Source organism: Phytophthora sojae (genome assembly GCF_000149755.1).
Source record: "Phytophthora sojae unplaced genomic scaffold PHYSOscaffold_31, whole genome shotgun sequence".
Taxonomy (NCBI): domain Eukaryota; phylum Oomycota; class Peronosporomycetes; order Peronosporales; family Peronosporaceae; genus Phytophthora; species Phytophthora sojae.
The window spans coordinates 31,751-53,937 of record NW_009258145.1 but is presented as its reverse complement, the minus strand read 5'-3'; the positions used below and the strand labels follow the sequence as shown (position 1 = coordinate 53,937).

At 56.1% G+C, this 22,187-nt stretch overlaps 11 protein-coding genes across 11 annotated transcripts; 7 read left to right on the top strand and 4 right to left on the bottom strand.

The window, feature by feature from the left end:
* Positions 1-142: 142 nt before the first annotated feature.
* PHYSODRAFT_536244 (hypothetical protein) lies at positions 143-928 on the top strand (the record flags this gene model as incomplete). Its single annotated transcript, XM_009541769.1, has 1 exon — positions 143-928. The coding sequence occupies one exon, from the start codon at positions 143-145 to the stop codon at positions 926-928; it is 786 nt and encodes a 261-aa protein (XP_009540064.1).
* Positions 929-981: 53 nt separating this feature from the next.
* PHYSODRAFT_536239 (hypothetical protein) lies at positions 982-2,352 on the bottom strand (the record flags this gene model as incomplete). The annotated part of the gene is made up of 3 exons (XM_009541768.1): positions 982-1,188; positions 1,318-1,977; positions 2,053-2,352. 3 exons carry the CDS (start codon positions 2,350-2,352, stop codon positions 982-984), a joined length of 1,167 nt encoding a protein of 388 aa, XP_009540063.1.
* A 1,971-nt stretch (positions 2,353-4,323) lies between these two features.
* Positions 4,324-5,910, top strand: PHYSODRAFT_536296 (hypothetical protein; the record flags this gene model as incomplete). The annotated part of the gene is made up of 1 exon (XM_009541767.1): positions 4,324-5,910. The coding sequence occupies one exon, from the start codon at positions 4,324-4,326 to the stop codon at positions 5,908-5,910; it is 1,587 nt and encodes a 528-aa protein (XP_009540062.1).
* A 174-nt stretch (positions 5,911-6,084) lies between these two features.
* Positions 6,085-9,194, bottom strand: PHYSODRAFT_343222 (hypothetical protein; the record flags this gene model as incomplete). The annotated part of the gene is made up of 4 exons (XM_009541766.1): positions 6,085-7,245; positions 7,312-7,434; positions 7,503-7,680; positions 8,041-9,194. 4 exons carry the CDS (start codon positions 9,192-9,194, stop codon positions 6,085-6,087), a joined length of 2,616 nt encoding a protein of 871 aa, XP_009540061.1.
* Positions 9,195-9,469: 275 nt separating this feature from the next.
* Positions 9,470-10,553, bottom strand: PHYSODRAFT_343221 (hypothetical protein; the record flags this gene model as incomplete). The annotated part of the gene is made up of 7 exons (XM_009541765.1): positions 9,470-9,604; positions 9,675-9,719; positions 9,788-9,878; positions 9,957-10,003; positions 10,067-10,228; positions 10,304-10,437; positions 10,517-10,553. 7 exons carry the CDS (start codon positions 10,551-10,553, stop codon positions 9,470-9,472), a joined length of 651 nt encoding a protein of 216 aa, XP_009540060.1.
* A 127-nt stretch (positions 10,554-10,680) lies between these two features.
* Positions 10,681-13,801, top strand: PHYSODRAFT_536264 (hypothetical protein; the record flags this gene model as incomplete). The annotated part of the gene is made up of 3 exons (XM_009541764.1): positions 10,681-10,714; positions 10,777-11,723; positions 11,798-13,801. 3 exons carry the CDS (start codon positions 10,681-10,683, stop codon positions 13,799-13,801), a joined length of 2,985 nt encoding a protein of 994 aa, XP_009540059.1.
* Positions 13,802-13,873: 72 nt separating this feature from the next.
* On the top strand, positions 13,874-14,873 carry PHYSODRAFT_343219 (hypothetical protein; the record flags this gene model as incomplete). Its single annotated transcript, XM_009541763.1, has 4 exons — positions 13,874-14,003; positions 14,101-14,253; positions 14,390-14,442; positions 14,538-14,873. The coding sequence occupies 4 exons, from the start codon at positions 13,874-13,876 to the stop codon at positions 14,871-14,873; spliced, it is 672 nt and encodes a 223-aa protein (XP_009540058.1).
* A 323-nt stretch (positions 14,874-15,196) lies between these two features.
* On the bottom strand, positions 15,197-16,402 carry PHYSODRAFT_566872 (hypothetical protein; the record flags this gene model as incomplete). Its single annotated transcript, XM_009541762.1, has 1 exon — positions 15,197-16,402. One exon carries the CDS (start codon positions 16,400-16,402, stop codon positions 15,197-15,199), a length of 1,206 nt encoding a protein of 401 aa, XP_009540057.1.
* Positions 16,403-17,138: 736 nt separating this feature from the next.
* PHYSODRAFT_308240 (hypothetical protein) lies at positions 17,139-17,660 on the top strand (the record flags this gene model as incomplete). The annotated part of the gene is made up of 1 exon (XM_009541761.1): positions 17,139-17,660. The coding sequence occupies one exon, from the start codon at positions 17,139-17,141 to the stop codon at positions 17,658-17,660; it is 522 nt and encodes a 173-aa protein (XP_009540056.1).
* Positions 17,661-18,283: 623 nt separating this feature from the next.
* PHYSODRAFT_536256 (hypothetical protein) lies at positions 18,284-20,440 on the top strand (the record flags this gene model as incomplete). The annotated part of the gene is made up of 3 exons (XM_009541760.1): positions 18,284-18,388; positions 18,480-18,624; positions 18,708-20,440. The coding sequence occupies 3 exons, from the start codon at positions 18,284-18,286 to the stop codon at positions 20,438-20,440; spliced, it is 1,983 nt and encodes a 660-aa protein (XP_009540055.1).
* Positions 20,441-20,616: 176 nt separating this feature from the next.
* On the top strand, positions 20,617-22,091 carry PHYSODRAFT_348745 (hypothetical protein; the record flags this gene model as incomplete). Its single annotated transcript, XM_009541759.1, has 2 exons — positions 20,617-21,029; positions 21,098-22,091. The coding sequence occupies 2 exons, from the start codon at positions 20,617-20,619 to the stop codon at positions 22,089-22,091; spliced, it is 1,407 nt and encodes a 468-aa protein (XP_009540054.1).
* Between the last annotated feature and the right edge of the window lie 96 nt (positions 22,092-22,187).

Below are 22,187 nucleotides of genomic sequence, written 5' to 3'. Positions count from 1 at the left end.
CAGTTGGCTTGACGCCTCAATTGAATCTACTCCATCGATGCGTCTGCGGCAACGGACCGCATCTCATCCTCGCTCCAAGGCTTCGGGTGATCATGATGTCGACCCAGCAAGTGGTGGCGTGGTGTACTTAAACCTCGGTACCATGGCGTACATCGACGCATGGCAAGCTCAAGCGCTAGTCGAAGGGCTGCTCATGGGACCTGGAGACCCACCGGTTAAGGTGCTTTGGATCCTTCCCACGGATCAGCGTGGCATTTTGCCGCCCGCGTTGCCGACGTCTTTGGTCTTGAAGCCACCTAGCTCGTCGTTGTCGAATCTGGAAGTCCTCAGTCATCCAGCAGTTCGGCTCGTTGTATCGCACTGCGGAATGGTATCTGCTCAGGAAGCGCTGGTGATGGGTAAGCCGTTGCTGTGTATCCCGTTCCTTGTCGACCAGCCCGATGTCGCGGCGCGCGTAGAAGACTCCGGAGCAGGATTATCGCTGGACAAGAATCTTCTTTCGGGTCCGTACGTGCACGCTGCCGTTGCCGAACTGCTGACGAATGCCTCCTACACGCGTGCGGCACGACGGGTTGGTTCGTTGCTGGAAAGAGCGGGTGGTACATCTCGTGCCATCAATGTAATCGACGCTGCGCTTCGACTGGGGTTTGATCATTTGGCCACTTTGAACCTGACTGCTCCGTGGCATAAGACAGCATTGCTCGATGTATGGGCAGTCTACGCAGCACTTATCTGTTTGCTGGCGGTCTTTGTTCGGGTTCAGTGGCTACTTGTGCACTTCTTGGTGTCCGAAAGCTTCAGCTTGCTGTGCAATTTGATACTGGGCCCACCGCTCCCTCCCTCCTCAATGGGCGACGGCTATGATGAAACTTACGAAGACGGTGAGGAGGCTGAAGCGGGTAGCGGCAGTAGTGATACAAGTCAATGAGAATCGAGGGGTGGGATAATAAATACATTACGCGGAGATCGACCAAAAAAAGTCTACGATCGTCCAGCAAATGACTCACGAATGTACGCGGCGACCTCTTGTTGATACCTGCGCTGGCGCTCTTGGTTGCGGCGTGATGCTTCAGCGAGTTCAGCCTCGTACTTCTCGCGTTCCTTTCGGGCTGCGGCTGCGATGATCGGGCGGTCGTCCCATCTTGACACGACGTGGTCTTCATTGTTCCCGGATCTGGTTGTGGAGTCCTCGAGCGTGAAGCGAGATGTCTGGGTGACCTCGGACGGGCAGTCAGCAGGTGTTGCTTCGTTGACGATCGGCTCCACAAGCGGCGCCTCCTTCTCCGGTGCATCACCTTCCCTTGGACGCGTGTTCACATCACTTGGCGAGAACAATGTTGCAACAAGCGATGCTCGTCGAGTCTGGTCGGCTGGAGTTTCGTTGACAGCAGCCTTCGCCTCTTTCGACGATTCATGGTGACGCTCAGATCGGCGCGGGCGCTGCGAGGGACTGACGGGTGGGGAGGGTACTACCGGTGCTGTGTGGCGTCTTGGGGCATTGGTGTGCCGCCTTGGGGCTGCTGTCACCGGCTCGGGGGCAACAGGTTCAGATTTGTGACCGGCGCACTTGGCGAACGGGAATTCCAGCAACTCCGCTGCGCTGGGGCGATTTGCTGGGTCAATCTGGAGGCAGGCCAAGATGAGCTCGCGAGCTTCTGGCGATAGTTCGCCGGGTAACGGGGGCAATTCCTGCAGGTTTGCGATGTAGTAGAGCAGAGCAGCCTGCGCGTCGAAGTGACGGTCGCCCCAGAGCGGTCGTCCTGTAAGCAGCCGCAGCACAGTGCAGCCAACGCTCCAGATATCGGCCTTGCGGTTGCGCCCATGAGTCTGCTTGATGACTTCAGGAGCCATGTAGTTAGGTGTGCCATGCAACGATCGGGAAGAATTGCTAGCCATCGTGGCGCTGTTGATCAGGCGAGAAGAACCGAAGTCAGCGATCTTGACGACGCCATTCTGGTCTACCAGGATATTCGCCGGCTGCGCACAAGGGATTTCGTTAGCAAACAGACTTGCCAGTCACTCAAGTATTCGACAAGGATCCCTCAATCGTACCTTGATATCATGGTGAATAATGTTTTTCGAGTGAAGATAGGCAACGCCAGAGAGAAGCTGGTGGGTGAATCGACGGACGACGCGCTCATTACCGCCAAAAAGCTTACGGTTGTGCTCGAGGCTTCCTCCGGGGACCCATTCAGTGAAGATTGAAAGCGTCTGCGCGGTGTTGTCCACGTGACAGCCCAAGTATTTCACGATATTCTCGTGCTTCAAACTGCGCAGCAGTTCGACTTCTCGCGTAGCCTCACGGATAGCAGAGTCGGTCTCCTCCGAGATCAGAATCTCCTTCACTGCCATCAGACAACCAGTGTCTTCGTCGCGAGCCAGGTACACCTGAAGTTGGCGAGAACATATCGGTAAGTAAAATACACATATTCCTACAAAAAAACTAGTGGTGTCAACACTTACCGTGCCATAGCTACCAGCACCGATGGAGGCCCCTTTCTTCCACTCCGTGACTTCGTCGTCTTCAAAGTCGTCTGTGGAGTAGCCTCCTTCCTCCTCTTCTTCTGCTTCACCGTCACGTCCGCTTTTCTCGTCTGCGGCGTCGATCGGACTGTCATTGGTGACAGGGATCTCTGCAGTTGTATCGTGGCTCCAAGACTCGACGTAAGGCCTCGTGCGTTCCGTTGAGGGCCGCTGCAAGTTGCACATCTCAGCGCGCATACCGCGAGGAATCCTCGCCAAAGTGACGCCTAGAAGCTGTTCGTCATCATTATCGTCGTTGTGTTCTCTTGCCTCGACCAGGAGCGCATCGATTCTGCTTCCCGATCGCTGTAACAGAGCTTGCCTCGAGGCGCCGCTGCCCATTGTGGATGAAGTCTGGTTTTCGGTAGTGAGGAGGTGAATGGGCGTCCCAGGAGGAGATTGACCGCTTCCGCCCACTATAGCCATCTCTACCGTTGGAAGACGAACGAGAGCAGGAAACGTTCATTTCTCAGCCCACTTCAGCCGATTCACTCGTCCTCGGTCTTGTTCACCATCCGACTACGGTAAGGCTGACATGGCTCACTGCGATCGTCAGTCGATGATGAAACTTTGTTGGCACCGGCATCGGTCTTATCTCCGCCAGAGTTTGACCATTTCTCAAACCGTTGTCTCACTCGAGGATTGTGTTGTCACGAGAGCTCGCGCTGACGAGCTTATCGAGGCATACACAACAGAAATAGCGATACATGCATGGACTTGCAATCCACGTATGCTAAAGATGACTGGACTAAAGCAGATCAGACCACTGAGCGATACAACTGAAATCGCCTTGAAGCTCGTATTGTGGTATAACAACGCGTACGCATGAAGTTGCATATCGATCGCAACGTAAATAAATGCCTGCAGACAAGTGCATACTTCAGTAGTAAGAACTAGTGTGAATAAGCACAGCAAGTTGAAGGACCAACACTCTCCTTTTCATGGCAGGGTCCTGCATTTTGGCTAAAACACATGCCGTAGACATGCCTACTTGTCTAAGGCAGTTAGTTGTCCGGAACTCACGTGCAGAGCGTGCTACGACATCGGTCCTATTTCATGTATATTTGTATAGTATTTGCGGCTTCACTTCGATATGGTCAACATTACTACCACCTGACGCTGTTGACGATATGGTCAACATTTCTACCACCTGACGCTGTTGACGCTAAATGTACATGCACAGTCCAGTGTCCAGTTCAAGGCAGCACTGAATCCCGATGCTGAATCATCGATCGATCCCAACACGGATCATTGAGCGTTTGATCGTTATAGTATTAGTACAGCATGGGCCAGAGAAAGGACCAATGGAGGCCGAGGTCGCGTAGCCATAGCAGACCCCCGCGGGGTGCCCGCGAAGCAGGGCCGCGCGGTATCTGCGGAGGCGGGCCCAGCGCCGAGCATTCCAGCGAGCCGAGCACTGTACTCGCCAGGTGAGAGAATCTTTTTACAGTATCGCAGGAGCGCAGCGACTGCCTTTGCGCAGCGCAGCGAAGCAAAGCCCATGATCCTATCCAAAAATCAAGATATCGGTTTTCGCTGTGCTGTACTAATATCCTCTGTCTTGGAATCGATCGATGATTCAGCATCGGGATTCAGTGCTGCCTTGCCTTGCAGTAACGCGCGACAAATTCCCGTACAAGTAATCACTGTTATCTCTTGTACATACGGAGCGGCATGTGGCAAACTTTGGTCTCTTCAGGATAGAAGAGCCGATGCGAAAAACGTACAGGTACAGAAGACACTTTCTGAATCTCACTACATTGCCGAATTTTCGTTGGTCCTGACGCCTTAAGCCACGAGATGAAGTCTTCAGTGTTGCTCCTCTCCGCAGTCGCCTGCATCGCCACTGCTTCGCCCTCTTTGGCTGCAGGCACTTTGTTTAAGGAACGCTCCTATGGTGAAATCGTCGACTTCCTCGAAGAGCTAGAGACCAAGTACCCAAACTACGCCGAAGTCTTCAGTGTCCAGGACAAGTACCATTTGCCCAAGCCTGCCGAACTGAATTGCACTCGTGCCAACGAGATCGTTCCTTGTGAGAACTTCGTCATCAAGATCACGGACGAGTCGACGCTGCCCGATCCGGAGCGCCCCGAGTTGATCTTCAGTGGGGAAGTGCACGGCAACGAACGCGTGGGTCCCAATGTCGTCGTCGCCCTGGCGGAGCTGCTGCTCTCTCACGCCAACAGACCCGACGGTAACCCATGGATCAAGCACCTCGTGAAGACTCGAACTGTCGTGATCATCCCCACCCCCAACGCGTACGGCTACAACCACAACGTCCGTAGAGAGCTAAACGTCGACCCGAACCGAGACTTCCCATACAACCTCGCCAGTGACGATAAGTGCATGGTGACTATGGCGGCTCGCGCGCTGAACGAGCTATGGCGTGACCACCTGTTCCAGCTCGGTATCACTTTCCACGCCGGAACGGAGTGCATCACGTACGAATGGGGCGCCAAGAACCACGTCATGGAGTCCGGTAAAAGCCACAAAAGTCCCGACGATCGCAGTCAGCAGCAACTCTCTCGTATCATGTCTCGGTTCGGAGGCAAATTTGAAGACAGCGGCGAGTACTACCCGGACGGCACCATGAACGACGTCGTGTATCCTGTGGACGGCGGCATGGAAGATTGGGGCTACGCGGCGTCTTGGGAGAACGAGTTCACGACGCCAAAGCCCATCCGAACGTGCAACCCGACGAGTTTCGGGGGATACCCGCGCGCTAAAACCCAGTACAACAATGCCACCCACCGCGCGTTCAACGTCCTGATCGAGACAAGCCACAGTAAGCAGCCGAACGCTTCCAGTTTAGGTGACAGTTCTACGCTCTCGGATGAGGCCCTAAGTGACTATTTGCCAGCTTCGGAAATGGTCGGCCACATTCCTCGCAACGTTCGTTTGTCGCTGCTGTACATCGATCTGGTTCAGCCGTACTTGCTCTGGAAAACGCACCCGCAAAATGCGACTGTGAAGAAAGCAGCAGCGTTCAAATGGGAAGTCGCTGGGGCCATTACGGTGGACAGCACGCAGTTGAAGATCTGGTCCGACAACCCCGCTAATGCTACCCTCACGCAAGCTCAGCAGGGTGTCACGCGTTGGTATCATAAGGACCTGGGCTTGAAGGCGAAGGATAACAAGAAGGGTTTATTCTCCGCTAATGTGAAGTTCCCGGCTGCGGGTACGTACTACGTCCAGGCCGTCGCCACCGTCGACCAAAACTGGGCCACTCAAGGCACTGGAGAAGATATCCCTGTACCCATGGTGAAGCCGCAGACGCACATCGTGAACGCTCGCACAAACGACGACTGGTTCTACTCCAACAACGACCATGTCGTTCGAGGTCAAAAGATGTGGGCCTCAGAGGTGGCGAAGATCATTGTGGTCTAATCGCCAGCCTGCTGAACCAATCGAGCTCAGTGCCAGACGCCATAGTCCAGTGAACTACGGCAACCGAAATTGTTTTTCGCAATTGATTTACGATAAATCAACAAGTTAAAGTAGATAAGTTGCTCAAGCGCAACATAACAGCTTCAACTATGAAATGAATATCTCATGCAACCATTAAAAGCCGTAGGCCGTTGGTAGAACGGTTCTGTTCGCTTTCATCTTCTTGGCAAGCCGTTGCTGATGCTCTTTGGCCAGCGTGTTGAAGCGATAAGTTCTGGCAGCCGCTTTGCGACGAAGCTGAGCTGCAATTTGTCGAGCTCGGAACGCGCGGAAAGTTGTCTGGATACTCTGGGCGGCTCGATAGCGACGGCGTCGCTCAATCTCAAGCTTACCGAACCTGTCACTAGTGTCTGACATCTCGTTCTTCCTTGTTTGGTCCCAAATGGCTCGATGGATCAAGTTTCGGCGACGGAAATCGAGCTGCGGCTCTCGGGCTGCAGCTTGTCTTCGTCGGCGAGCCGTGGTCTGTGGTGCTGCAGCGTAAATTGGTTGCTGAAATGGCGAATCATCCACTGGTTTCGCCTCTACATGTGTCGACGGTTTTTCTTGATGCCCTGACATCTTCGGAAGCATGTTCGATGGGCTGCGGAGAGCCTCTAACAAAGTCAGGTAGTTGATGAAGCCCAGGTGATCGGCATCAAAGTACGCGAAGAGATAATCCAGGTCCTGGTAGCCGATATCAAGGCCGACTTTCATGAGAGCGCTTCTTAACTCGTACTTCATCAAGAGGGACTCGCCGTTGGAGCAAGACGAGTGCAGCCACTTCTCCAGCGTATTCAGACCCACTGCTGACTGTCTTTCAGCGTGGGATGATCCGGTTTGAAACCCGTTAACGCGAGCTAGAAGTCGTTCGATGGCTTTGGACGCGTAGTACTCGACGTAATTGTAGTCAACTGCATCGGAGGTAGCCTGTTCGTTCCACGAAGTCGTCAGTAGACGATATAGCGACGAAAGCACAATCGTATCACTGTCATCGAGCGATGGTGCGCAATGGTCAGCCACAAAGCACGACAGATCGTACGCATCCTTCTGCGTCAAGCGCTTGTCCAGTGTAGCGAGCGAGTGAGCAAAAGCCTTGATATTCATGATCTCATTTCCGTCACCGAGCACTCGGTTGGCTCCAAGTCGCCGACACATATTATCCAGCGTCGGCCAGCTACTGATTCCAGTTTGGTATCGCTCAGGGAAAAGCAGCAACGCTCGAAGATACGACCACGCTTTGCTTGGGTGAGTATCCTTCTCGATATTTGCCGTCTCAACCCCATTGAGTGTTTCCTGTACGCCATCAGGTAGTGCTGAAGCCCTTCTTGACACACCACGAGGAGATAAATTGGTCGACACATTCTTGCCGTTTGTTCTCGAGGGTGGCTCATTTTCTGCGTCTTGGCGTTCCTCTGGTAAACGCCAAGTTTGGTGCATCAGTAGTTCAAAGTCGGCATCGCTACTGATGCATACACTAACATTCTGGAGAAGTACAACTCAATAGTTAGTAGGGAGGATGAGCTAGCCGCACGTTCTAACGTGAGGCGTACCTGATAGTACCGGACGAATGCATCAAACGTAATGGTGCTGCCAGTCGAATTGCACACGAATCCCCATTCTTGAAGAAACGCTTTAAGAGCTTCCAACTTACTCTGCTTTCCTTCACGAACTTGCGGAAGGACGCCCACATCATAGTGCTTGATCATCTCGTCAACGTTCACGACACCACTGCAAGTTGGGTCCATTTGATGAAACACTCTTGCCACCAAGTCAAGTCTGGCCCCGCTTAGAGGAGGTCCTCGAAGAGTATCCATGAATTTGGTGATGTCGATGTAACCACGCTTTTCATGGCTAAAAGCTTTTGCGATGTTCTTCAGCTCACTCGACGAGACTTTAACGCCCAACTTCCGCAGGGAGAGACTCAACTCAGTGGATGAGATTGCCCCGGTTTTAAAGGGTCTGAGGATGGCTTCAAGCGCATTCAGGCCTTGCATACTGTGGCTTTTCCGGTTGGTGATTCTATTCAGCAAGCGATTGACCGTATCCAGTTGCTGCGGCGAAGGACCTGGAGCTGGTTTTGAACGTAACGCGCCCTTGCAAGGTCGAACACTGCAGGTAGATGCCGTCCCAGGGCGAATGTTGTTAATTGCGGCGATAATTTCTTCCGTCTCAGAGTCGAATTCAATCGGATCGAGTTTTGGCGATACAGATCCGACTTGTTTTGCTGCACGAGTCACACCACGACCCCCGGCGCTGGGTTTCTTCTTAGTACCCGTCTTCGCCTTGCTGTTGCTTGACATCACCTCAACAGAAGAGTCAGTACGCTTCTTGCGTCTCTGGCCATGTGGCGGAAGCTGCTTCGCTATCGATGAGAAAGTTGGCGCGCGTAGCTTGTAACGAGAGCGTCCAGTCGGAGACGTGCTTTGTATTGCTGCAGCTTTGGCAGCAGCAGAAGAGGTATCCACCGCGATGTTACCCTTTGCAGTATTGCAATCCAGCTTCTCACTACCCGTAGAACCACGAGGAGAATGAGGCGGACACATAATTTGATCTCCGAGCGGTTCTTGGTTGTCGAACTGGTTGTTGTTCATGCTGTCACCATCACCTCCAGCAATCTCTGCCACCCCTGCCTCTTGCTTATCCTTATCCGCCTTCCTGAGCGCAACCTCTGTGCGGAATGACTCCGAGAAGCGGAAGTCCACACTTTCGCCGTCGCAAATCCACTCACCGACCGGAAGAAAACTCAACCGCATCTGTTGACCATCCTTGGCCCACGCTGTCACCCACGCAAAGACACTCGAGATGACGGTCTTCGCCAGGTCCTTACTGCAGTTATGCAGATATTCAGCAGCTAGCCCATTGACATCGATGTCCTCAACGTGTTCACTGGGTCCTAACGCAGGCGCCACGAGGTTCCCACGCTTTCGAGATGCCAAGCACAGCCGCGTCATGCGCAGAAATACCGGGTCTTGCACGAAAACCAGGTCATTGCTCTGACTAAGACCGAAAGCACCGAAGCTTGTGATGTTCACTGCCTTCAGTTGCATCAGTTGCTTCTCCAGGTGCCGCCCCAACGACCTCCAAATGGTCTCTGGATTGTTCACGCCAAGACTGGCTCGGATAGTTGCAGTGGCCTTGCTGAGAATGTCCGGCGACGTGAGAACATCCTCTGCATCCGCTTGGTTCCCGTAGTCCCACAACGACGTCTTCTTCAGGTGGTGGGAGGCATCGGAAATCCTCATCCAAGTCGGAGCTTTGTGGAGTTTGCTGGGGACTTGAAATCAACGAGTGAAGTTGCCTCCAACGCCTAGAAACGACAAAAGGGGAACCGTCGGCAGAGGTTTCAGATTTGATGACCAAAATGCCTCAACGGCGATATTGGTTACACGACATGGAACTTGCTTTGAAGTGCAGTTCTGCATGGACACAACAAGATACATAATACGCAAGAAGAGTGTCCACGTGAGCAAAACAAATCCTGGTTTCTAGTACTGAGTCCTTGCTTCGGAGTCACTTCTTAACCGCTGTAGCGGTCAACAAGATGCGGGGGAGGGAGCTCGAGCATGATAGACGGGTTGGCCTCAATGTACTCCTTGATCGTGGTAGAGCGATCGCCGAGGTAGGTAGTAGTGACGAAGTCATCGTACACGTCCTGTAGACAGAAGTAGTTAGCTCACACGCACCGTGGATCACCAACAAAAACTACAACAAAAACTACATACCTGTCCTAGCTTCTTGACAGCCAGCAAACAGTGGCGAAGATACACCTGGACACATTATCGCTCAGTTCATGAGCTCCCCGTGCATAGCTTATCAGCCACAAGCTGGTGCTTACCCTGCATGGGAGGATGCCGCTCTGGGCGTCCCAACCCCAAATGGTATCCAACCCGTACGCCTTGTACTTGGTGTCGAACGTCTCCTGTCCACTACAGCACCATCACCAGCACATCCATTCAGCCCCATTTATCCAACAAGGACTAATTCACACTCAAACAAGGCCTCACCGCTTGGCAATGTACTCCTCGTCGCTCCACCTCGTGCACATGAGCGCCTACACAAGCCACCTCATCAGCCTCCCCCATTAACAACCACCTTCACCCACCCACTCCCCCACCTCTTCGCCCGACGTCCCATCCAGCTCCTGGAACTTGGCACTGATGATCTCGAACTCCTCCTCGCGCTCGTAAAAGTCCGGCAGCAGCTGCTCCGGGATGTCGAACACGCTCACAAGGAACTCGCATCCAGGCGCCGGCTCCGTCGACAGACTCGCCATTTCCTTAACAGCCCACACAACCCACGTTAATAAAAAATATAATCGCATCAATTAAATAACTACATAATTGCACTGCACCTTGGTCTGGAGGTCTGCGATCCCGCGCTGGAAGAAGATGGAGGCGGGGTGCGCGAACACGCGGCGGTAGTCGAGCACCCGCGCCAGGCGGAAGTTGCGCACGCCGTCGCCGAACGTCGAGCGCGCCGACGCCTCTGCACCCCAGGCACATATTACGTTATGTTAATGTTTAGTGTCATCTTGACGAGCTTATAGACGACCGATGGACTGTACCGGAGAGCAGCGAGCCGAAGCCGACGATCGCCACCATGATCGAAAATTGAAAGTGAAGTCGAATCAGACCAGATAATAGAATCTGATTCGATCCAAAATTGACTTGGTTTTACTATGTACCAACATTCACCCAGGCTGTTAAAACACACACGTCAGCACGGTTAATGAGTGGAGCGTCATGGACGTCACGACGCTCAGGTTCGGCGCCCGCGCGCGGCTCACAGACGGCTCGTGGCGAAGCAAGACACACCGGGTGATAGCTGGGATCGCGGCGCTTCTAGCGATATGCCTGGTGTCCGCTCTGCCGCTCGCAGGCGCCGCGCAGCCGCAGTCGAAAGTCTGCAGACTCTACCAAAACCCGTTGACACAGGAATTCATCGCGCAATTGCGCGACTACGACGCGCTGGAGGCGCAGGAGCAGCTCGTGAGCAGCTGCATCAGCTCCGCCGCGTCCGGTTACGGGCTGGAGGTGGCTGGCAGGTCTCCATTCGCTCGACAGGCGCCCACAGACTTCGTGGTGTTGCGCATGTTTTACTGTGGAGTTACCAGCAACATTGAAGCAGTAGGAGGCTCAGTGTGCCATGGCTCTGAGGCTGCAATGCAGAATTATGAGAAGAAGAATGCAACGCGGTGGATTAAGGCTGTCAGGGTGAACCAAGAGTACCGAAAGCTGCAGCTGCTGGGGCTGGACGAGAAGAGAGAGCAGGGACAGAAGCTGCAGACGGTGGGCAGCAAACGCGCGGTGAATGAGCCGGCGAGAGAGCTGTTTGGACTGAGGAAGGAGTCGGAGTTATTGGTGGACACGCTTGGAGTGAGAGAGCTGTGGGATCGAGGATTTAAGGGACAAGGGGTGAAAGTGGGGATCTTTGATACGGGATTGTCGTCCAAGCTGACGAATGTGAAGGAGAGGATCAATTGGACACATGAACCAAAGAATACGGACTCGGTGGGTCACGGAACGTTTGTTGCGGGTGTTATTAGTGGCACAGATGCGAAATGTCCGGGGATTGCACCGGAAGCGGAGCTGTTCGTGTTTCGGATGTTTACTGGAGAGCAGCTCTCGTTCACGTCGTGGTATCTTGATGCGTTTAATTATGCGTTGTTTAAGGGAATCCACGTGCTCAACCTGAGTACAGGAGGGCCAGACTTCCAGGACCTGCCGTTCGTCGATAAAGTCCAAGAACTGGCGGCGAATGGGATTATTCTGGTACGTTTTATCACGACCTCTGCATCACAACGAGGTTAATAATGCTGACTAGTTGCTACTTCCTTTACTGGCAGGTATCTGCAGTCGGCAATGATGGCCCTCACTATGGATTGCTCTCGAATCCAGCAGATCAAGCAGAGGTAATCGGTGTTGGCGGTGTTACGAAAAACAACGAGATTGCTGAGTTTTCCTCTCGGGGGATGACGACCTGGGAGCTCCCTTTCGGTTCAGGTCGCATCAAGCCCGACATTGTCACGCTTGCTGAAGATGTTCCAGGGTCAGACGCTTCGGGCGGATGCAAGGTGCTCTCCGGTACCAGTGCATCAGCTCCGATCGTGTCAGCGTCGATTGCTCTTCTCGCCTCGATGATTCCTGCAGAACAGAGGTGGAATTTGATAAACCCAGCGTCGATGAAACAGATTTTACTGGAAAGCGCTGACAGGCTCGAAGCTCGTCGTGATTCTGAATATGTGGTTCGAAATCACATCTTCGAGCAAGGAAACGGAGTACTGAATATCTCCAAGGCGAGCAAGGTTATCGAGAATTTATGGCTCCGACATCAGGTCGCTGAAAATGCTACGCAAAGTGGGAAGGAGATTGTCCAAAGTGTGCTGAAACCAAGCTCGTTCCCAGACAGGATTGACATGACAGACTGCCCCCGCATGTGGCCATATTGCTCGCAGGCGCTTTATCACAGCGCGTTGCCTCTTATGGTCAACTTGACCCTTATGAACTCTGCTTTCGTCGTGGGTACGATCAAGAAGCCCCCACAGTGGATTAGTGATACGAACGGTGACCATCTTACAGTCTCGACTTCTACACCTTCCGCGATTTGGCCGTATTTTGGTTCAGTTGGCGTCTTTATTGAGGTAAAAGAGAAGGCTGCTGCTTTTGAAGGCATCGCAAAGGGAGCACTGCGGCTTGAAGTGGAAAACGCCAACCACGTTGACGAGCTCCTAATTCCTGTGACGATCAAGATTGTTCCAACACCTCCAGCTTCCAAGCGCATTTTGTGGGACCAGTTTCACAATATTCCCTATCCATCTGCGTTTGTACCGCGGGACAACCTTGAAAACCAGCATGATCTGATGGACGTAGGCGGCGACCACCCTCACACCAATTACCACCAGCTCTGGAACTTCCTGACTAGCGAGGGCTTCTTCGTGGACATCTTGCCGTTTGAGTATTCGTGTTTGGACCTCGGCAAGTATGGCGCCGTGATGGTCGTCGACCCCGAGGAGGAGTTCTTTCGGGACGAGATCATCGCTCTGCAAGCGGCTATCAAATACTCGAACGTGTCCCTGATCGTCTTCGCTGATTGGTATGACAACCGAATGCTCGACACGCTGGAGCTCTTCGACACGAGCACGTTAAGCAAATGGCATGCCATTACAGGTGGAGCGAATATCCCTGCGGTCAACAACTTGCTTCACGACTTCCACATCGCGCTCGGAGACGGCGTCGTCTACAGCTCCAGCGTCTCGCTACTGAATTCAGGCAACGACTCGTCATTCCCGTATTGGTCCGGATCGTACCTCACCAACTTCCCCGTGGGGGGATACCTGGGCTACATCAACGCTGCTGACCAAAGTGCAAGAACGCTAAACGGATCCGAGCAGACTTTGAGTGATGTCCCAGTGCTGGGGTTGTACGAGGTGCCGTCAGTCTACGGCGGCCGCATCGCTGTCTTCGGAGACAGCTCGTGTCTCGACTCGAGCGTGCATCCTGCAGCCAAATTCCGCCATTGCTTCGGGATGCTCCGTACCATTCTCCGCTTCACCAACGATGCAGTGCTCCCATCCTCCATCTCCCCGCAAGACAAGTCGGGAAGCTCCGGCTTGCAGCGTCTGGAGCTCGAGTTCGTAGCGGACAAGTCGCGACTGCATCCGTTGGTGGACTTGCAGGACGAAAACATTTGGCAGCTTCGTGCGAGGCATACAGAGTTTGCCAAGCACTCCAAGGTGCTCCAAGCGAGTGAGGGCAAAACTATTCATCGCAGTTTCTGCAAGTTTTACGCCAAGCAGCAGTGCGTCGACGGCCGGCAGCACCAGCGAGTGACCACGCAGACGCTCACCTGATCCTCACACGTCGCAGAGTCACTCAAGTGAAGAAAATGGTCACTATACCAACTACGCTATAGGCTGAGCAGCATGGCGACGACGAGCTCCACTACCAGCTCCGTGGAGCTGTTCATGGTGCTGTCCAACAAGAGCGGGCGGCAGAACCTCGGCACGTACTTGCGCACGGCCTCCGCCTTCGGGACGACCCAAGTTTTGGTCGGTACGTGACGAAAGCTGGCTGGAAGGCTGATGCGAATGTAGGCAGCGCGTGGCTGGGGACTAACGGTTGGCTGCGCTGCTACGTTACGACGGCGTAGTCGGCTCCGAGCGCTTTGGGACGCATGGCGCTCACCGCGCGCAGAAGTACGTGGACGTCGTGCATATGTACGACTTTGCAGAGGCTCGCGCGTACCTGAAAGCCAAGGGCTGCACCATCTTCGGCCTGAGCAAGCAGTCGCAAGAGTCTTATGGTGCGTCTTATCTGAAGCCACCACCTTCATAGAGGCCTCCCGCAGAAACACTCTGCTTACCAGCCTCCATTGGATGTGGGTCCTGAATCTCTCCCAACTGACTGAGACCGTTGATATCTTACGTGTGATGTATCAGCGGCGCACGCCACGCCCTATGAAGGAACCAGCGCATTCGTCATCGACAACGAGGTGCGCGTCGGCAGCTTTTAAGCTTTAAAAAGGCTCCAAGACTATTGCAGCGAGAAGTTTTGCTAACTTTTATGCTGTTTGTGCTGTAATTGCAGTTCCCTGGGCTCTCGGAGGAACAGCGCGCTATCTGCGACCACTTCGTCCACGTTCCGTTCCACGGCGAGCAAATGGAGGCTTCCAGCGAGCTGACGCTGGACACCACCGTCGTTACTGCCATTACGCTGCACCACTTCACGGCGTTCGCCCAATTCCCAGTGCGCGCAATTGAAGCTACTAGCACTCAGGGCAAGTTCGTGCTGGACGCATACCCGACGTTCGACCCGACTCAGAACAAGCGTGGCGAGGAGAAGGCGGCCATGCGTGAGGCCAAGCGCGCTAATGCCGATGACGGACTCTCGGAAGGTGACGGACTTGGCGGCATGTTTGAGTGAAGTACTGTAACAAGCACCTTTGGCGAATATGATCCGGGACATGGGAAACAAAACAAAAATGCACGCTGCTGCTCATATTAAGTTATCGGTCCGGGCGGCAAAGCCATCGTCGGAAGATAGAGAAGAGGGGGCCAAGACAAAACGCCCTGATTGATAAGTAGTCAGGCTCGCCGCCACTCCCTGTGGTGCGCGCTCTCCTCGCTCGCCGTGTTTACAATTGCACTCGCTCTTCGTCGAACCTTTGTCGCCTTGTGGCGGTGGTGGTTGTGTGTCTGCGCCAAACGTGCGCAGTCCGTATATATGTCTGACTTGCCAGTGATCTTCTATGCGGATGTGTTGAAGCCCATGAGATGCATGTCGAACGCGTGTTGCGACGCCTGCTTCCTCTTGCGTTCCAGGAGCACGGCTTCACACAGCCGACACGTCTTGATCCTGTCGTCCGGGTCCTCGTCGTCCCGCACGAAGGGAATAGCGCTTACCGCGGTCGAGGGCTTGAGGCACTGCGAGCAGAAAAGCATGCCGCAGTGATAGCAATTGCACTGGTGGGCGCGCATGTGCAGGCCCAGTACCCTCTTCATCAGGTTCCCGAAGGCCTTCTTGGGGTTGATCAGCGTCGGGGACTTGCAGCGCATGCAGGTGCTGCGCTGCGTCATAGGTAGGTAGGCGGGCGCCTTGCTGATACTGCGGACCATGAACTGCTTGACGCGGTTCGACGCCACTTCATAGCACATGAGTCCGTCAGTGTTGAGCGACAACATGGAGGCACCAAAGGCCACCATGACCCCCGAAATGACGGGCAAGTCGCGCCGCGCCGCGAGGTGCAGCACGGCGACCCCCTCGGCTTCCGTGTTGGGGTCAGTTCCGGCCTCTAGCAGTTTCACAACCAGCGTCGGGTTGTCGATCTTGAGCGTGAGCATGTGCACGGCCAGCGGCGTGAGGCCGCGTTTGTTCTGCGCGCTGACGTTGGCGCCCGCCGCCAGCAGCCTCTCGGTGATGGTGAGGCACATGGGCTGCCTCCAGTTGCCCGCGGCGAAGTGCAGCGCCGTGTTGCCGTTGAAGTCGGGCGCGTCCAGGAGCTCCTCGATGCTCTCGTGCTCCAGCAGCGCGTCCAGCACCTGCACGTCGCCCTTGCGCACCGCGATGTGCAGCGGCGTCTGGCCGTGGTTGGGCTCGCGCAGCGCCAGCAGCACGGACGAGATGGTGGAGCCCGTGCTCGTGAGGCTGCTGGAGCGCGAGAAGCTGGCGTTCGAGGACGCGATGGACGTCTCGAGCGCCGAATCGCGCACGTTGTAGCCGCGCTTGTTCAACAGCCCCAGCATACTTTTGAGGAACAGCTCGTCGGCGCTGGCCTTGGCGCCGAGCGGCGGGCGCCCGCACCCGCTGCTGCTGCCGTGGCTGTGGTTGTTGCTCTCCTCGTCGTCCGAGCTGGCGGTCGTGCCCTCGGGGGACTCGGCCGCGGCCTTGCCAACGGGCGCGCGCAGCGGGGGCGCCACGTCCCGCAGGAAGCGCGAGTCGCGCAGCTCCACCATGCTCATTAGTTCCTTCCGCCGCCTGCCTACCCGACCCTCGACCGAGTGGGTTTCTCCGCGCTAATATGCTAATGCCGATACAAAAGCGGAGTGAACCGCACCCAATCCCGAATACTGGCCCCCTGGCGGGACTGCGTCTGAGAAAATGTATATGCGCGTAGAAGGGGCGGGACCACTTTTTTCGCCAATGAAGGGATCCCACTGTCTGCAGTTACAGCATGGTGTGGGGAACACCAGCCCGACGCGATTTTGCGCCAACGGCCGGTCCGGCAGGAGATTGCGGTCGGTGGCGCGAGTACACGGCGCCACCCTTTTTTCTCGCCCGACTTTATTTCCGCTCTGATTCCATTGCAACTGCTGTCAGGCGCGAAGCACTTGGATAAAGTATGGGGAGGAAATTCGTGATTCTCCGCGGGTTAGCGGCGACCGTGAGCCACGCGTGAGTATGCCGTGGCAGCGCTGAAGGCTTCGGAGCCGCTGGGCCGACGGATACAATGGCTCGACACCCTGTTGCAAGTGGCACGGCGCGGCAAGTTGCCGGCCACGTCACTAACTTCAGAAACGACCTTTTGCAGGATACCCGCCTCGTCAAACAGAAAAAGATCGTTTTTGGGCGCAGCAACCTCCCGCCAGATGCCCGCAATTGCCACGAGCGCCCCAGACCACCTGCCCGCCATCCGCCCTGTATCGCTACGCAGCCCACCCGATTCGGGTGGGCTGCGTAGCGGGTGACCCGATGGCTGCTGGTGGCAGCACTGCGGCCAGCAGACTGGCGCCTTCCGAATTGTTCGGCTTGGCACGCGAGAGCAAATCCCGATGCACGACGTCGACTTGGACTCTTGACTTGCCAGCTGTGGCTCCCTCAAAAACGGTCCGAAGATCGAGCAGCGCCGACCTCGACGCTCTCGGCTATCCCATCAGTCGAACGCCGAGCGAGACGGTTGAAGCTGGTCCTCAGCGGTGCCTACCACCCAGCAACGGCTCCCGTCGGGAAAACGCCCCCGAAGCCGCATCTCGCCCTTGGCAAGACAGGCTCGCGTTGCTGCCATTGCGATTGTCGAGCGAGGCAACCACCAAAGCATCAAATCCGCCAGCCGCGACAAGTATCCACGACGTCTTACAACTCGACGCGAGCAGATCCAGGAGTCCTGGCAGGACTGTCAAACGCGAAAACGATCGGGGAAGCGTGCAACATGCACTGCAACATACAAACCACCGCCACCGGAGTCCCAAGCGCAACCGGAACGCGTCGCCATGACAGGCTCGCGTTAGCAACAGCGATTGCCACCGCAAAGGACCACATAGCGGCTCGAACCTACGTACGTGATCAACCACCTGGCCAGCAACCTCCAACATTTAAGCGTACGCACGCGGCAGTGAGTTACCGCGTAACGCACGAAACACAGAGCGGTATTAAGTCAGGATACAGCAGAGAGCAGGACTTGAGTAACCACGCACCAGTTGCCTGTACTGGCATCTTGCCAGCGCCACGACTAGAGAATCGTTTGCGTACGTCAGGCGCTTCCAGCCCCAGATCCGTGCTAGCCAACGCACTGCATCTGCTGGTGCTCGCCCCACGACGGTCTCCGCTAACCAAATCCGAGCCTGCGGCTCTGCCTCGTCACCGCCACTTCAACTTCCCGCCACCCGGTTTTGGCGACTTTATCTGATCTCTCTCCCGACTCGCCACAACCGGGTGTGTGTACCCACATGACGCCCAGTTCCAGGTACGCTTGTGTCAACTCAGTGCCAAAACCGGAGGCTGACGACCCTTCCTGTCTCCACAAGTGGGGGCCACCGTTTGTGCAATGACTTGCATGGCGCTCACTTCACGAAAGACGTCGGAGCCTGCAGGAGCCTCTCCCGTTCACCAGACCCGTCATGCTCGGAGCTCTACGAGTCGCTCCGGCGCTTCTCGCGCTCGCCGCGCTGGCCTCCGTCGCGCAGGCCAAGGACCGCTGCACGGCCATCATCGTCGGCGCCAAGGTGCGTTCACTCACTCGAACGATTCATGTGAGGACAGCGCACGGATGTTGACGCAACATTTCTGTCTGTGGCTCTGTTGTGACTGGTGCAGGCGTCCACCACTAGCACCCCCATGACGACGCACACGAACGACTGCTCGTCCTGCGACTTCCGCATCGCCAAGGTGCCGGCCCAGACGCACGCGGACGGCGCCAAGCACGACGTCGTGCTGGCCGCTTTCGACTACCCCCGCTACGGTGCGCACGATCTACTTAGGTGCTGGTTGCTCTGCTCTATGCAATATCTTGCTGATGGTGTTGTTGCCGTTGTGGTGGTGCAGTGGGCGGCGCTCGTGGCAAGGAATACCTCCCGGAGAACCTCGACACTCGCTTCTACAACTGGACCGCGACTCCTGCCATTGGTAGCATCCCGGAGGTGGCGCAGACGTTCGCCTACATCGAAGGCGCCTACGGTATCATCAACGAGCACCAGGTGGCCATCGGAGAGAGCACCTGCCCGGCGCGCTTCTGGAGCAAGCCGCTGACGCAAGGAGGAGAGGCCCTGTTCGATGTGGCAGAGCTTTCGCGCATTGCGCTGCAGCGTGCCACCACCGCGCGTGAGGCTGTGCAGCTTATGGGCGACCTCGCTGTCCAGTACGGATACTACGGCGCTGTGTGGGAAGGAGCGGATGTCTACGACGAGGCTGGTGAAGCGCTGACGGTGACTGACACGAAGGAAGCGTGGATCTTCCACATCTTGCCTGATGACACAGGCAAGTCGGCGATCTGGGCTGCCCAGCGCGTGCCTGACGGTCACATCAGCGGCGTTGCCAACCAATTTGTCATTCGCGAGCTGGACTTGAGCCGCCCGTCGGAGTTCCTCGCCTCTCCGAACGTGCACGACGTCGCTATCCGGAACAACATTTGGAAGCCTGACCAGGGAACGCAGTTTGACTTCACGCGCGCGTACGCCCAGCCGCGCAAGGAAACCCATCAGTTTTACTCCACTCGCCGCATCTGGAGGCTGTTGACTCTGGCGAACCCGGAGCTGAAGTTGTCTCCCGAGACCGATGTGCTGGCCAGTGACTACCCGTTCAGTGTCAAGCCGGCCTCACCTCTGTCTCCTCGCGACATCATGCGCTTCCAGCGAGACCACTACGAAGGCACGCCGTTCGACATGACCAAGGGGCCGAAGAGCGGCCCGTACGGCGACCCTGACCGGTATGATGCGGCCCCGAACGGCGACCTGACTCAAGCTGATATCGACCGTGGTCACTTCGAACGCGCCATCTCCATCTTCAGAGCTAGCTACTCGTTCGTCTCCATTCTGGACCGCTACAACCCCGACAATGCGTTCCTGTGGTTTGGCCAGTACGCACCGCACGCCACGACCTACACGCCGGTGTTCGTGCAGGTGAGCGAAGTCCCCAAGCAGCTTTCCCGCGGATCGCTGTACGCGTTCGACCGCGATTCGTCCTTCTGGATCCACGCCCTTGTCGGTAACTGGGCCGCGCGCTTCTACTCGTACGCGATTTCTTTCGTCAAGAGGGTGCAGGACGAGGTTGAAAGCCACGCGGAAGGTACTCTCAACACCGTGATCATCGAGGCAGCGCAGCGCAAGCGCAACGGCGGCGTGCCGGCTCTCGTCGACTTCCTCACGAAGGAGAGCGAGAAGTATGCCCAGCGCGCTCACACCGCGTCCGCGGACTTGTTCGACTACCTGGTCACGGCCTTCCACGACGGCTACCAGGTCTCCAACTTCTACGCGAAGATGCTGACGGTGCAATCCATCTTCTACCCCAAGTGGTGGCTGCAACAGGTGGGCTTCTTCGACGGCGCCGAGGAAAGTGGCGATGCAGACTCCGCCTCCGCAGCGTCTGAGACCACGGCTCCAGCCTCGTCCAGCAGTGAAGTGGCCAAGGCGGAGGTCGTCGAGATGGTGCGCAAGGGCTCCGTGTCGTACTTCACCACGACGGTGCTCGTGATCCTCTCCGGTCTCGCCGGGCTCTTCCTCGGCCGCAAGTTCCACGGCCCGCTCACCAACAAGAAGCAGGGCTACCGGCCGCTCCAGTAAGCGAGGCCGAGAATCGAGACGCGCCAGCAGCAACTTGCACTGAGTGTTCGTCCACAAAATGAATGATTGCGCTGACGTACGTTAGGTACCACTTTAATGGTACCTTCTCGAATGTGCATGTCGTTTTTCCACGTCCAAGGTCAGTATCGAATTTGCCTCGACCCGAGCAAGTGAACATGTCCAGCGTGACCCTCCACGTGTACGACCTGAGCCACGGCATGGCACGGCAGCTATCGCCCGCGCTGCTGGGCAAAGTCATCGACGGCGTGTGGCACACGGGCGTGCTGGTGTTCGGCAAAGAGTACTTCTTCGGCGGCGGCGGCATCCAGGCCATGGCGCCCGAGCTGGTGGTGCAGCGCTACGGCATGAATCCCATACGCACCGTCGCTCTGGGCGAGACGAGTCGCTCACTGCAGGAACTGGAGCAGTTCCTGCGCGACAACAGCGCGCGCTTCACGGACGCCACGTACGACCTGCTGCGCCACAATTGCAACAACTTCTCGGACGAGGTGTCCAAGTTCCTCGTGGGCTCGGGCATCCCGCAGTACATCCTCGACCTGCCGAACGAGGCGCTCAACTCGCCGTTTGGGTATGTTGTTAAGAGGTTGCCGTGTGCAATGAGGATTGATGCTGACTTGTTCTGTTGGTGGTGCGCAGTGCCATGTTGAGGCCTATGTTGGAGAACATGAACAACCAGATGCATGCTGCGCCTGGCGACCAGCTCTTCTCGATCCCGTTCAACGACCCGTCACGCGCCAACCTCGCTGTGCCCGCAGCATCTCCCACTTCCACTGCGCCTACCGCTGCGTCTAGCAACTCGGTGAATCTTGCGTCGCGGCGGTTTAAAATCTCTGGAACGCCGGCGCTTCACTTGGACAAGATGGTTAAGCGTGTCAAGGCACTCAACACACAGAGCCTGCTGTCTGATGACGAGGTGTCCGCGCTTGAAGCTCTGTCGGCACACGTTGCAGCAGGCAACCAGGAAGTTGACTCGACCCAGAGTGAGCAGTGGTGGAAGATCGTCAAGAAACTGCTGGCCGAGGGACACGAGTCCTCGTTCTTCTTCGCGGCCTTAGGTTTGTCACGGGTGCTGCTGCTTCAGCCAGCGAACGCGTCCGTGGCTACCGAAGAGAAGAAGCCGTGTTTTGAGGCCGTCGTGCATGTTACGGAGGCTGAGCCTTCGCCACTGACGGCAGCGCAGAAGACGCTGCTGCTTGCTGTGCTTCTGAACGCCTTCGCCAACCCGGGTTTCAGCGACCTGGCGCTCTCCGGTTCGACTCGATTCCTGCCGTTCGTGTTTGCCACTATCACCGACCCGTCCACCAGCCAAGAAGCTCGCGTGCTGAGCTCTCACATCATCAGCAACTGCTGCTTGGCGCTCGAGATCGGAGAGGAGGTGGTGGTCACCACCATCGTCTGCGGCGCAGTGGAAACCCTGGACCGCCTCTCCAGAGCGCAGACTTCCTCTTCCGTGCAGCACCAGACGATCGAGGGCATTATCGTCGGCCTCGGCCGTCTGCTGAACAACTTCGAGGCTGCTCGTAGCCTGTCGGTTGAATTGGGACTCGCTGAGGTCATTCGTCGCTTGAACACGACACCTGGACTCAACGCCATCCAGCCGCTGCTCTCGGAAGTCAGCGCAATGATTTAGGCCGTAGATACATATCCATACACGATTAATACGAAGAGCGTATCCCTTTCAGCAGCGTACTTATCATTCTGGAGGATCATACAGGCAAAGCCATCC